The sequence below is a fragment of the Tinamus guttatus genome, unplaced genomic scaffold (assembly GCF_059628265.1).
Source record: "Tinamus guttatus ecotype Peru unplaced genomic scaffold, ASM5962826v1 Tinamus_guttatus_pri_ptg000078l, whole genome shotgun sequence".
Lineage (NCBI taxonomy): Eukaryota > Metazoa > Chordata > Aves > Tinamiformes > Tinamidae > Tinamus > Tinamus guttatus.
The window spans coordinates 332447-347450 of NW_028288612.1; the positions used below are offsets into that span (position 1 = coordinate 332447).

General features: G+C 44.2%; 1 protein-coding gene across 1 annotated transcript in view; it reads left to right on the top strand.

The window, feature by feature from the left end:
• Window positions 1–2464: 2464 nt before the first annotated feature.
• LOC148595661 (potassium/sodium hyperpolarization-activated cyclic nucleotide-gated channel 1-like) overlaps window positions 2465–15004 on the top strand; it is a 43961-nt gene continuing 31421 nt past the window's right edge. Inside the window, exon 1 of the mRNA XM_088519974.1 lies at window positions 2465–2832. Coding sequence (XP_088376100.1) covers window positions 2465–2832 — 368 coding nt within the window. The remainder of the gene's footprint in view (window positions 2833–15004) is intronic.

Here is a 15004-nt window from a genome sequence, read left to right on the forward strand (position 1 = left end):
GTTCCTTCCCATGCTGGTCCATGTCCAGCCCCTCAATTCATCCCAGTGCATGTACACTTGACATCCTCTTCCACGTTAATGTCATGTTAACATCTTCCACGTTTAACAATGTTATCAAGGCCTGAACCTTCAGGTCTGAACACACCACACATAAACATTCTGCTAGAGCTGGAATTGCTGATAATAGTCTCTAACTCTAGAAGTCAAATAGAGCTTCCCGCTGCACCAGATTTGCCTTTGCAGACCCATTTCTCTATCAAGTTTTGTTTAAACAGAGGCATCGGATGACAATGAAGTGACAAATAACACTGAAAATACAGGAACCAAGCTTGGGAGACTTGAGTGATTCCATCTGAAAATGTTTTAAGGTACAAAATGAAAAGTGTATAAAAATGTGTGGAAATCTAAATGGTCAAACTTAATCAGAGCAGCAAGACATACACGTTGCTGCTTTAATGCGTGCCTTTATACTTCTGCAAGAGGTTTTATACAGGTTTTATACACAGTGTCACGACTCTTGTGATACACAGAGGTGTGGACACAGATTATCCACCATTCTACAAGCCAAATAAACTGTTGGCATTAAAATATTTACACCTTTCACTTTCCAGGGAAATGACCAAAGCTGTCCTCTTTGCTCATGGCTTGTAAACAGCTTTTTTTTTTTTACTAATGTCTTCCCTTGGGACAAGGGGAAATGCCTGATGCTTTCTCAGATATTACCCTACTCCACAGCTCCCTCAAAATTTTACACTATCATTGGAACCTCTAGGATTTGCTAATATTTTCACCCCTCTTTGAAATGTCCCCAAGAAATTCTGTGTAAAGGTGCCCCAAATAACACATATCCTATTTCCTTTGAGGTTAATCTCACACTATTTGGGAGCTGGTAACACCTTCTGCTTCCTGCTAGTCAGGCCTTGCTCTACCATGTATACCTGGAGGGCTCTTGGTTGTAAATCACGCTCTTAAATTTGAGGTTGAAAGAGCTGAAAGTGGCCTCCTGATCCCTGTCTACACTGAGTGGAATGCTTAAGTTTGTGTATTCATCAATAAGGGGGTTTCTCCACAGTTTGGCTGAAGAGCAGGACAAAGGGAGGGAGGAGACTGAGCGGAGCCATGAGGGAGTGGGACAAAAGAGCATCTGCCAGGAGGTGGGGGCCTTTGCAAAGGAGGGAAATAGGGGAATTCCCCCACATTCTTCAGCAAGGGGGACAAAGGAGTCAGGTGACCTTAGGTGAGAACAGATGGCAGGAGGCAGGAGTTCGGTGTAGGCAGGCCAGGAAGGCTGTAACTTCTGAGTACCTCGGCCAATGGGGAAAAGGAGAGGGCGTCCCTCGGTCGGGAAATTAGGATAAAAGGGGGGCTGCGTCCTCCAGCAATTTGAGAGACCCCACAGGGATATGCCCGGTGGACTCTCCCTTTATTCAAATAAAGTTTTAGGACTCCTCTGTCTCCTTTTTGGACATTCAGTTCTTGACAGCGAGATTTTCTGCACAACACAAAGACCGAAAGTCTGCATGCTGTGTACACGCTCACTTGCACTGGCATGGCACTACCGTCTCATGTCTATGTAATGGAGCCGGGCAGCTGGCAGAAGGGCCGCACTCTCCAGCGGGCATCACACCCCGTCACGTTCCCCGGCACGCCAGCCTGCGTGCCACGCGCTCGTACACGCGCATGCCACCGCGCGCCTTCCCCAGCATCACACAGCTGGCAGCAGACGTTCAGCGCTACCTAAATCCTGTCTCAACGGCGCGAAGCGCTTCGCGTGTGTAAACACACGCCAGGCACAGCCAGCCTGGCTCCCTCCCGCCCCCTCCGCCCTCCTTCTCCCCGGCCGTGCAGACGCGCACAGCCCGCGAGGCAGAGGGCAGATGCTTATCTCATTTTGAGTGGTGCAAATCCAGAATTCCTCCGCTATCGTCGCCCGCCTCTTGCTCTGGGCCGGCACCGGGATCCGTTTCACGCCAAGGTTGCGCAGGGGAACCCCGCGCCCTCCCCCCCGCAGCGCTCCAGAGTTTCCTTGGGGGGGTTTCCGTGTCCACCCGGGTCGCCGCCAAGGCGCCTCCTGCCCTCGCTCCGCCTCAGCCCCACGCGGGCTCCGTCGCTTCTCCCCGCGGCGCTATGTTGGGCCGGGCCGCCGTCCTGGCCCCAGCGGCGGCCGCCGGGCCCCGCCGCCCCGCGCCGCGCGGAGGGCAGAGCCGCCTCCCGCCGCCGGCCCCGCCCCGCCGCCTCCCGCCGGGCACCTCAGACCCTCAAGGACTCCGGGGCGCTCAATGTCAGGCGGCGCGGCCGCGAGCTGCCGGCAGGGGGCGGCCGCGGGGCGGCGGCGCGGCTCAGTGTCGGCGGCGCGGGCCATGCCGGGCGGCGCGGCGGCGCGGATCTGAGCCCAGCGGGGCCGAGCCGCTGCGAGCCGCGCCGCTGAAGGGCAACGGGCGCTTTCCTCGGCCCGATGCGCAGCATGGAGGCTGCGAAGCGCAGCTCGTCCGCCGGCAGCCGGGACGATAGCAGTGCGAAAGCCTTCCCCGCCAAGGCGGCGGCGCCGGCGGAGAAGGCGCAGGGCAGCCCCGGCGGCGGCGGCGTGAAGGAGCACGGCAACTCGGTGTGCTTCAGAGTGGACGGCGGCGAGGAGCCCGTGGTGGGCTTCGAGGATGCCGAGGGTCCGCGGCGGCAGTATGGCTTCATGCAGCGGCAGTTCACTTCCATGCTGCAGCCCGGCGTCAACAAATTCTCCCTCCGCATGTTCGGCAGCCAGAAGGCGGTGGAGAAGGAGCAGGAAAGGGTTAAAACTGCGGGGTTCTGGATCATACACCCCTACAGCGACTTCAGGTGAGTGCGGGCACCCCTCGCCCGGACCGACATAAACTTGGGCTCGAGACGGCGCTGCCCGCGCCCCTCGTGCGCGGCCTCGGGGCGGCTGCCCCCCTCCCCACCCCCGGGGCGAACCTGTCCCCGCGGTTCCCGCGCCGGGTGTGGGGGCCCGCTCCAGCCGCGCGCCGCGGCCCGGCGCTCTCCAACGTGCTGTTCACGGGCCGCACGCCCCGTCCCGTCCCATCCCGTGGGCGAGGGCAGCCACGCGGGCCGGGGGCGTCGGCGAGCGGGCTCTTCGGAGCGCGTCTGCGGACGCCCCGGGGAGGGGCCGTTCCGCCGTGCTCGGGTACAAACTGCTGCCGAGCTAGAACCGGGCGTGGAGCGGCGGCGTCGCGGCGAGAACACTGAAGTGCTGCGCTACATCAGCGTGTTGCTCGCAGGGCAGTTCGCTTGCGTACGGAATGGGGGTAGCACGAAAAGCAGCGCGAGCGAATTCCCAAGCAGAGGCATCTCCACTTAAAAATACACATCTATATGTATTTTAAATGGAGGGTTGCTTCACTTCAACTGTGTGTGTGAACTTAGTAAATCGAACACACGGTGACGTCTGCTGGAGAAATATCAGTGTCATTAAGCGTATTTGATCAGGGGGCTCAACTGACCGGTCTACACATATGTAATAACCAGAGAAACAGGCTGGGGACTGGCTTTTGAAAAGGAAATCCAGAACGCTCAGCAGCGACATGGATCTTTTAAGCAAAAACAAAAAAGTAGTTTAAAGAGAACATGTTTCAGAAAGAAATACTTTAACAGTGTGAGTTGCTTTGGGACTGCTCAGAGGCAGTGAGTCGTGGTGGCACCTCGCAGTGCTCGCGCTGTGCAGTGGGCAGCAATGAGCAGGACAAGCACTCAACTATGACTCAAAGTCATGTTCCCAACCCCTGCTTCTGCCTGGCTCCCTGGAGGCAGTGAAGGCACTAGTGCCTTTCCTGGAAGACCTTTCTGCCTGCTCAGCGAGCAGGTGAGCAAGGGCGAGAGCCCAGAGTCCCTCCACTTGCTGCTCAGTAGCCTCTGCCTCCCCTGGTGTGGGCACGAGAAACTTCACTTGTGGGGATGCCCTTAAAACTAGTGAGGTTGTTCTTGGGAGCGAACGCGCTCATTTTGTCCTGAGCTTGAGTTCTGAGCGCCGAACACAGCAGCCCAGGATTTCGGGCGATATGAGATTATGAATCACATTTTGAGCCCTGTAGCTTTTAAAGCTGATGATAGGTGATAAGTACATTGATTCTGTTTTATTACACTTATACCTTCTAATTCTATCCTAATTGCTCCTATGGGGAGGTTTACAGATCCACAGCTTATTTTTATTTATTATTTTCAATAGGAGTAAACAACACTGCAGGTCTGTGGTCTGCCTGTTCTTAAATTAATTGTATTTTGTGGGTTTTCTTAATGTGTTATTTTTTTTTAAGAATAAAGATGATGCTCACAGTCTTTCATTAGTCTTGGGTCAATTCCCAGGCCTGATCCAGGGATATTTTTTTGCCACTAGGACTGTTTCAGTGAGAAATCTAAGATGTTTATGTTGTTTCTCCTGAAATGATTTTAATCATTAAAAGAAACTACCCTATTGGGATGGCAGTATTTATAGAAAAGAATAAATAAGTTGTAATGTATACTATATTCAAACTCCAATGTACCAGAATGAATGCAAATTTAAGGGTGGAGTTCTCATTTATTTTAGCATGTGATCTTGTAGCGATGCATTGTTTGTATGTAGACAAGCTGCGGAGATTCCAAAGAGGTATTCTAGTTTCACCAGTATTTTAGTAACACCAAGGGAAAGAACTAAATTTATCAAGACAACAACACAAAGGTAAAAAGCTGCATATTTTACGCTGTACAAATGGGAGCAATTAGAGTAAGCTTGTAAATGTAGCTATTATTAGAATATTTGTGGCACATAGGAAAATTGACATCATCGTAAATTTCGAGTATATGCACACTTAGGAAAACGCTGGGTTAACCATGTCAGGTATGGGAAAATTCTTGTGCAGGTTCTTGTAGATTTTAATGTATTTTCCTTTTTTTCTGGTGCTGAAAACTTACATACCCAATATGTAGAATATTTGGATCATTTGGCTGCATTAATTGACCACAATCACTCATGATGGTTTGTAAGAAATTTTTCATGTTTATCTACACACTGAAAAACATTTTGATGTGTAGTTTGAGGAAAGGGTGTCCTTTAAGGTCCTTCACCCTGCCCTCCTTTTTGGTATGAAGATAAGCATGGAAAAAATGTGTACATAAACTCAGTGCTCCATGACTTGGTTGCTAACATCCTTTCTGCTTTTGGTATCTAGTTTTATGGTTCTTTGGTCTATTTTTGCTTCAGAGAAGTATTTGCTCTTTGTCAGATATATATATATATATATATATATATATATATCTCCTTGGAGAAATAAATTCCATTAGTATTACATATTTTTTCCATAAGTAAGTGGACTGTTTCATTCCTGGTTGTTCTTTACCGGTCTTCTGAGGGTAATGTCCAATTTGGAAACTGTTATGTAAACTGAGCACCTAATGCACATCAAAAACAATAAAAAGAGCTCTGTTTATCTCTCACATCTGTGGTTACTGAGTCTGTAAACTCGGAAAAGAATTCCTTGTAACTGTGTGACTCACAAAAGTGAATTTGCCCTACATGTTTTGGTTAGAGTTTATTGAAGTCCTGCCTGCTTTTCTGAGGGACACCAAGTGCCTGCGGCTGGATCCACTCACTCAACAAAGGCACAAGGAAGCACTACAGAACTGACCCCTGGGACACGAAAGCAGTGCGAAGCCGACAGAGAGCCCAGGAGTTGCAAATCCTCCCTTTGCTTCCATACATGTGTCATTCGCTTAATAGCAGAGTGGTGGGAGGCCCAGGGTTTGGGGGACGTATATGTTCTGGCTTTCTAAGTGTTATTGATGCTGTACGTGCCTGAGGTGGGCACCTGACAGTTAATGTCTCCGTGTCCTTAGGCACATCAGTAGTTCCACAAACTTTCAGTGGTCCTGCTTACGTGTGCCAGGGCTGGGAGGTGCCTTATGGCGTCTCTCCTCCTCCTGTCCGCAAGTGCAGAGATGAACTCACACTCTCATAGAAGCCTTGTGTTTATACCACAGAAGTCAGATTATCTCTATCATGGGGTCTAAAAAGACAGCAAAGAGGTTTTATCGCCAAAGTGACAAGAGAGAGACACTTTTTAAAGAGAAAGAGCAATTTGAGAAAGAGTGATTTGGGAATAAAATGTGTGTAAATGCATCATACTCTGATGGTTACAAATCATCTTTAATTTGATGTTTGGGAACAGACTTTGTATGAAAACAGGGACGAAAAATCCCTCTGTTTTTAAGATGAAGTGAAATAAGTCTGTGAAATGGAGTTGTCTGGCAGTGATAGATAAGAAGGTACAATGCAGGTGATACTAGAAGTCTTCTTTCTTTTATACAAAATTACAAGTATGAACTACTTTGTAACAATACCAATAATTTATTGCCATTTTATATTGAAAATATCTCTCTACGTAACTTCTTATCTACGCACTTTTAGGATTATACAAACCGTTTTGGATACTCTACTTATTATACCTATAGTTTAAAGTTTAAGAAGCTTAGGGTAAGCACTTTGCCCTTCTCTTATCATGTCTGTAATGTCTCCATTGACGCTAATGAGATTTATCTTTTTGTGAGCTGCTACATACTTAGGTTTATACAGAGTAATAGAGTTGGAAAATAATACTTTCTAATCAGAATAAAAATTATTGTATCATTCCTTTTATATGATTTATGTAGGTATATGTATATAAAATCAAGTAGGTAAATCATGCAATCATAGAATCCTTAAGGTTGGAAGGGACCTCTAGAGATCATCTAGTCCAACCCCCCCTGCACACGCAGGGTCACCTAGAGCACATGGCACAGGACTGTGTCCAAGCGGGTTTTGAAGACCTCCAGAGAAGGAGACTCCACAACCTCTCTGGGCAGCCTGTTCCAGTGCTCTGTCACCCTCACTGTTAAGAAATTTTTCCTTAAGTTCCTGTGGAGCTTTTGATGCTTCAGTTTCCGGCCGTTTCCTCTAGTTCTGTCGGTGGCCACCAGTGAAAAGAGGCCAGCCCCATCCTCTTCACTCCCTCCTTTGAGGTATTTATAGACACTGATCAAGTCTCCTCTCAGCCTTCTCTTCTCCAGGCTGAAAAGGCCCAGCTCCCTCAGCCTCTCCTCATAGGACAGATGTTCCATCCTTGTAGCCCTGCGCTGGACTCTCTTCAGCAGCTTCACATCCCTCTTGCACTGTGGGGCCCAGAACTGGACACAATACTCCAGATGTGGCCTCGCCAGGGCTGAGTAGAGGGGCAGGATCACCTCCCTCGACCTGCTGGAGACACTCTTCTTAACGCACCCCAGGATCGCATTGGCCTTCTTGGCCACGAGGGCACACTGCTGCCTCATGGTCAACTTATCATCCACCATGACGCCCAGATCTTTTTCCGCAGAGCTGCTCTCCAGAAGGTCGGTCCCCAGCCTGTACTGGTGTCTGGGGTTATTCCTCCCCAGGTGCAGGACCTTGCACTTGGTCTTGTTGAATTTCATAAGGTTTTTCACCACCTAGTTGTCCAGTCTGTCCAGGTCCCTCTGGATGGCAGCACAGCCCTCTGGGGTATCGGCTACTCCTCCCAGTTTGGTATTATCAGCAAACTTGCTGAGGGAGCACTCTGTGCCTTCATCCAGGTCGTTGATGAATAAATTGAACAGGACTGGTCCGAGGACTGACCCCTGGGGGACACCACTAGCTACAGGCCTCCAACTAGACTCTACACCGCTGATCACCACCCTCTGAGCTCTGCCATCCAGCCAGTTGTTAATCCACCTCAGCGTCCACTCATCTAACCCACACTCCCGGAGCTTGCCCAGGAGGATGCTGTGAGGGACAGTGTCAAAAGCCTTGCTCAAATCCAGATATATGACATCCACCACTCTCCCCTCATCTATCCAGCTGGTCATTCCATCATAGAAGGCTATCAGGTTAATCAAGCAAGATTTCCTCTTAGTGAATCCATGCTGTGTTTGGAGACAACAGCCAGGATGAGCTGCTCCATGACTTTTCCAGGGATGGAGGTGAGGCTGACTGGCCTGTACTTGCCTGGGTCCTCCTTCTTGCCTTTTTTGAAGACGGGCGTGACATTGGCTTTCTGCCAGTCTTCTAGCACTTCCCCCATTCTCCAGGACCTTTCAAAGATGATGGAGAGCGGCTTAGCAATAACATTCACCAGCTCCCGCAGCACTCGGGTGCATCCCATCAGGGCCCGTGGATTTGTGGATGTCAAGTTTCCCTAGGTGCTCTCTGACCCAATCTTCCTCTACCCAGGGCAAGTCTTCCTCACTCTCTGGTTTCTAGGGTCTGGGATTCCAGAGGGTAAACACTGAAGCGAAGAAGGCATTCAGTAGCTCTGCTTTTTCAGTGTCTTTTGTAACCAGGGCACCCACCCAGTTCACCAGCGGACCCACGTTTTCCATAATCTTCCTTTTGACATTGATATATTTGAAAAAGCTCTTCTTGTTATTTTTAACATCCCTTGCCAGATTTAATTCCAAATGTACCTTGGCTTTCCTTGCTGCATCTCCACATTCCCTGACAACATTCCTATATTCCTCCCAAGGATCCTGTCCTTTTTTCCCCTTTCTGTATAATGCCTTTTTCTGTTTGAGTTTTGCCAGCAGCTCCTTGCTCATCCAGCAGGGCTCCTACAGGACTGTTTGTGTCTGGCTGTGTTGTCCTTCCAGTTGATGTCAGGGTGGTTGAAGTCCCCCATGAGAACCAGGGCCTGAGACTGTGAGGCTACTTCCAGCTGACTATAGAAGGCCTCATCAACTTCCTTGTCCTGATCAGGTGGCCTGTAGCAGACACCCACCACAGTGTCTCCCACATTAGCCTGCCCTCTAATCCTTACCCACAAGCTCTCAACTTGCTCATCCTCCACTCCCAGGTTGACCTCCATGCATTCCAGTTGCTCTCTCACATAAAGAGCAACTCCCCCACCTCGCCTTCCCAGCCTGTCCTTCCTAAAGAGCACATAGCCTTCCATGGCAGCACTCCAGTCATGTGAGCTGTCTCACCATGTCTCTGTGATTCCAATGAGATCATGATCCTGGGGCCGCACATAGATCTCCTGTTCCTCCTGTTTATTCCCCATGCTTCGCGCATTGGTGTACAGGCATTTCAGGGAAGTAATCGAGCTTGCAGGTTTCCCAGGAGGGGTGAAAGAGGACCCTCTATAATCATCTGCTATACTCACTTCCGCACTACCATACTCCTGTTGGACACCTTCTGGCTTTGGCTGCATTCCACTGATTGCCCTGTCCATGTGACATTCCCCGTCCCACAAATCATATTGGCTTATATTAAATAGATCAGTTACAAATTAGTGTGGTTTGGTAGTGGATGCAATCTGTCACTGGTAGTGTAGGAGTCTGAAATATCTATAGCTTTGTATCCTAAAGGTAGTCATCTCAAAGTCTCATTACATATTTAGGATTTTTTGATAAGGACTTCTTCCAGTATTCATAATTCTGTATTATTTGCTAATATGCTGATTATTAGGCATTTATAACTATATTCTGTACATTCTTTGCACGAACTGATTGCTTTTTTGTGATTGTGAAGCACATTTTAACTAGGACTGTCCTTCATAGGTCTTTTTTAAATACTCTTGTGACAACAATCACTTTTATTTGCATCAAAAAATGCTACAGTTTAACTCTTCATGTTACATGAATAGTCATGCTTTGCACATGACTGAAAATAGCAAAATATTCAGAATGAAAAAGGGCTTTTGTTTGCTACATTCCAACATTTTTGCACTTTACTGTTGTAAATGGCCTGAAGCATAAAATGACAAATTTGTACCAGTAATCTATCTTAATTTGTTTTTAATATCAGATAATTCTTCCTGACAGTAAGTTCTATTACATTTTATAATAGTTCCCCAGGTAAAACACAGTTCCCATAAAGCTAAACATTTTAAGGTAAGCTGAACCAAAAATGAGCAACAGCATGGTCTATTGGAAATGCTTTGATGTGGAAGATGAGCCAGAAAAGCATTAGGTTCTTTTTCATCTCTAGTTTCTGTAATTTTTAATACTGCATAATGCCTCATCATTGTCTGTCACTGACTGATTTGTTATGAAATCTGGTTGCCCAAAGCTACCTACTGGTGGTTCTTTTTGTATCGCTTGTTAGCATGGACGTGTAAATGGATATTTAGATGCATGTCATGTGCTTTGGGGTCCGTGAGGATGCTGCATTCTTGGCCCCTCACTGATTTTCTTCCAGAATTACCAAGGAAATCCTGCAGAGTCCACTGGGGTCAGTGCAGGAGCCACTTGCCTTGCAGGCCTCAAGGGGCTACGGGGAGGATTATGCTTTTATTTGTGTAAAGAAAGCAATTCATATTATTTATAAATACCCTTCTGTCTCTAGAGAATGCAGAATTGGAATGCATGGCTTGAGCTCACATATCTGTCTGACATTTCATAAATTTTATTGCATCCTCTATAGTCGGGAAATAACCGTCCAACAGCCTTTTACAGAGTTCATGTACATAGAGTAATATTTACAGCACGGAGAGTTTGGTAAGCCAAACTCAAGTAAATAACTCCTCATTTCTCTGATGTGCTTTTAGTTTGTCTTGGAATGTTCTGGGCATCAATGCAGCCCCTATGGGTAAGTACCCAAGTACCCTTTTTTTTTTTTTTTTCCCTGCAGGATGCTTGTCTTAGAACATTGAACTTCTTTACAATCTAAATAAAGGCAAATATGTGTGTCATTGCTTTGGGTTATGTTAAAAAAAATCACCATGAAACCCATACCAAAATGTCATAGAATTCCTGTGGTTAAAAGGTGATGGGGAAGGGTTTATATTTGAGTCTTTAAACTGTGACCCAGGATACTCAGTAACATCAAATTCTCTTTCAGTTTTCCGATTATGTTTTCACAAGAGTGGGAAAAAAGAAGTGCCTGATTAGTATTATTTATATTTGTACTTAACAAAATTTAGACTTCATAAAAGCAATATTGCAGTTAGGCTTGTGGAGAAAATAAGTAGTAATTCTACTATTCACATTATTTTAGCAAGATTAAACATTTTTGAATGTTTACTAGCAGTTTATTTGTTAACTAATCAAAAAGTAAATAATATAAATATGTCAGAGCAAGGGTATTTTATTTTAGGTTTCTTGGACATGAGTACATGGAGGTAACCATGAATTAGAATATTCTATAAAAGTATGGCATAGTTAATAAAGGTCTAGGATTTGGGGGTTTGGGTATTTAAAAAGCTATATAAAGTGCACATAGTAAATAATGAGTTGCTTAGCTTTTTCTTTATTTTAATATAAAATCTTACTTAAATTTGTGTAGCTCACTTTTTGATTTTTCAGTCTAGGAAGATTTTTTTTTATGCACCTGGGAAGAGACCTATGAAATAAGAGGTCACTTAAACATATAAGTCTTTACCTCTATATTTCAGTTTACCTAAGATGGGTGACACTGTGAAATCTAATTAAACTTCATCAGCTTCTTTTGAAAGGCTTGATTTGAAAGTACTGTAGGGCACACTATTTTTTAGAGAGGAAGGCATAATGCAAAATTCAGTAGAGAAACATATTTAATTTGGTTGTAAATAGCAGTATCCGTTCCCATCTGTCCTTTCACTCAACAGAATGCTTGAGAGCCTTCTGTGTCAACACACAATTTTGGCAGAGAAGAAACTCTTAACCTACTTTGCAATGTTTAATTTTTAACCTGACAGTACATTTCTCGCTAATTGCTTGAAAATCCTTTAGCTGTCTATTCCCTGATTCTTTCCCAGAGACATGATTTAATTTTAAAAATCATAGTGTATTCAGCTCTAATTATTGGAGAGCTCATTCTAGACACATAGCAAGGTATGTTAATGACCAAAAAAATGTATCAGCTGGAGTCAATGTCAGTACTACCTCAAGGACACTGTCATTTAGATTCCCTAAAATCTCTCTTAATATATTTTAATCTGATGATAGATTCAGGCAAGCTGCACGATATTTTGAAATAATCTTTTCTATTACTGCCTTGGTTAGCAATGCAGCTGGAACAAGGCTGGAACACAACTTGTGTTCAGAAAATTTTCATTTGGTTATCAAAGAAATGCAATCTGTTTCCACTCTAAGACCACCATAAGACCAAAGACTGTTCTTATTCATGCCAGCGAAATTCCCACAGTTGGAGGTGCAGCATGTAGCTAAGAATAGAATTCGGTTCTTATTGTGTTAATTTCTGTTCTGCTTTTGAGGGTGTCTTATCTAATGAATCATGACATTTAATAAAAATACTTGTTATTCTATTGGGATTTAGCATACTGATGGTATATTATTTTTAAAACCTTAAAGAAATATCATATTTATTAAAAAAATCTTATTCTTGCTAAGATATTTTGTTGTTAGCTGAAAAAGCACAGGTTGCTTTAGTTTAATATCTAAAATGATGGTGAAGTCTTTCTCGTTGCCTCCAGATTTTTTTCTCCTATCAGTATTAAAGTATTGAAAGTATTGATGCTTGTTCGATTTGTTGAGTAGTATATTACACTACCTTATCACATCCTCAACAAAGCAGCTTCTTGTGGAGTGACCGCAGCTTTGGAAAGTGCTGGTTTGATGTGATCTGAACTTTGAGCAAATCTGTAGGTTGGTAAATTTAGGGGAATATTTCATAGGAGCGAAATGATAATTGATCTAACTTGCTCTGGATCCAAGCAATGAGAAATATTGAGAGACTTTATAAGATCTATCCAACCTTGTACCTAGGAGATGGAACAAATGCTATAGATGGAAAACCATGGGGAAGTAATCAAGTTTGCACATGACTGCCCTGAGATTTCCTCTTAGACCATAAAGTGTCTTCAGTCTGTAGTTTTATTCCTCGAAGACCGATGCTTTGTTTGGTAGAGGAAATGCTGCAAAACCAGTTCTAGGCCATACTGTCCTCTAAAAACATGTTGTTACTTCCTGCCAGATGTGCAGGCTTCTGGGTTCCCCAAACGCACTGTGGGCTATAGCTGCTTGGTAGCAAAACAAAGATTTCTTTGCTAAGATTTAGGATTAGTCTTTGAGATGTAAAAAAAAATGGGAAAGCCAACATCATTATTAAAATAAATAAAGCATATGTGACTCAAGCTTAAATTAATAGTTGGGTGTCTGAGTAGTTACTTATTTAGTAGTTAGCAATTAGTCTCAAGAATACTTGCGAGATGTCCCATTTTCAGAATGTATGCCCTGTGTTTATAGAAACCCAGTTATCTAGGTGACTCCCTAAATAGTGAATCCTGCTTTTTCTGTCATTTATTTATATCATTTCGGATGGTCTAGTTTTCCACTGAAATTCCACTATAGACACCTTGGAGTTCTTATCTGAAAGTCTGCAAGAGCATGAACATGTAAACCCTGACACATCATCTATCTTGATTTCCTTCTTTCCTTCTTTCTCACTTATTTCCCTTGTTCTCTTTTCCCCTCATTCTGTTTTTCCTTCCATAATCCCTGTCCCTTCCTAGAGATATAAGACAGTTTTAATCCTTTATACATGTGTAAATGTCATTTTGATGGTTTATTTAAATTTAGCTCTCTATAGTTTTTGATTCCTACTGAGTCTATTAGTTAGGAGGTTGTGAGCTCTCTTTTGTAGTCTGAACTAGGTATTCTCCATAGTGTCTTGGAGCTTGCAGTGTGTACATTATGTAATTAAAACACTTAATAGTATGTTCTGTATTGCCATGATTTGGGCATATCAGCAGCTTTCTTCTGAGGACAGGTCTGATGCAATTGGACATGCTATTAATATAGATCTGGTAACAATATACTCTGTCCATATTGTCCCTTCAAACTATTTATTGACAGCTTGGGGCTTCTTGTGTTGCCTATATCTATCATACTAAAGATATAATTAAAGGAGCTCGCTTACTGTAAATGGAGTGCAGTGTCAAGAATAAGCACTGCCAGATGCTAGGCAATCTAACAGAGCACTTTAAAAGGGTCAAAATATGAAAATGTCTGAAATCCAGTGGCTTATTAAGCAATAGACTTTGTATGTGCGGGACAAGTGAGATATAAGTAGCCTAATTTAGATGCCCACATGACCAAAGCTAGCTTTTAATTGCATACATTCTGTCAGTGAATAAGTGAAATGTATGTTATTTACCTATAGGTGCTTATTAAAATTAGAGTGGACTATTAAATGCAATGCTATGTATTATATTATTTGAGTGTTGAAAAACTGAGTAGGACTTGTATGTGTATTTATGGAAGTAGTGAATTTATTATGATGGCTGATCTCTCTGAAAGAAAAGAAAAATGCTGAAGACAATTTAAGTATTTAATGCTGAAAAGAATTAAATTCAGTACCTAATAGTTGCTCTGCTATTCTTGTTTCCTGAAGGTGTGTTTTTCTGTGGTCTGCCTATATGCTGTGCTCTGTCTTTTGTATGCAAGCCAATTTTCTTTTGATGACTGATGATTCTCATTATAGCAAGTGATGAGATACCCCATCACTAGACTGTCAATGATCCTCAGTGATTTCTGCTCATCTCCCCCCATTCCTGAGGATTATATTAACACTGCTTTATATGACCATGATTGTTTCAATCACTTCTAAGCTGCAGACAATTTTTTACATCCAAGACAGGATAGATCAAACTTATCATTTTGTAGAAAGGATGGATGAGCTGCACTTCCCACACTTCTTATTGTTGCACAACACGGTTCAGCCTTTTCCAAGGGATAAGAGCTGACTTTATAGAACTGGAAGGGCCAAGAGGGCCACGAGATATGATCTGTCGAAAATGGTAGCACATGTTACTGCGGTGGCTACTGACTTGAAGCTTCTTTTGTATCTTTTTTAAATCTGGTAATTCCATCAGGTGTTCATTGAATGGATGTACTGATTATACACCACTGGCAAAATAACTAAACAGAAAAAGATATTTAACTTGGTTCGAGATTTCCAGGACAAAATTCTCCATTTCTGGAAAGGTTTTGAAAATACTTATTTTATCTGATGATCTGAACATGATGTGCAAACCTCTGTAATATCCTGTGGAAGTTAGGAGGCTAT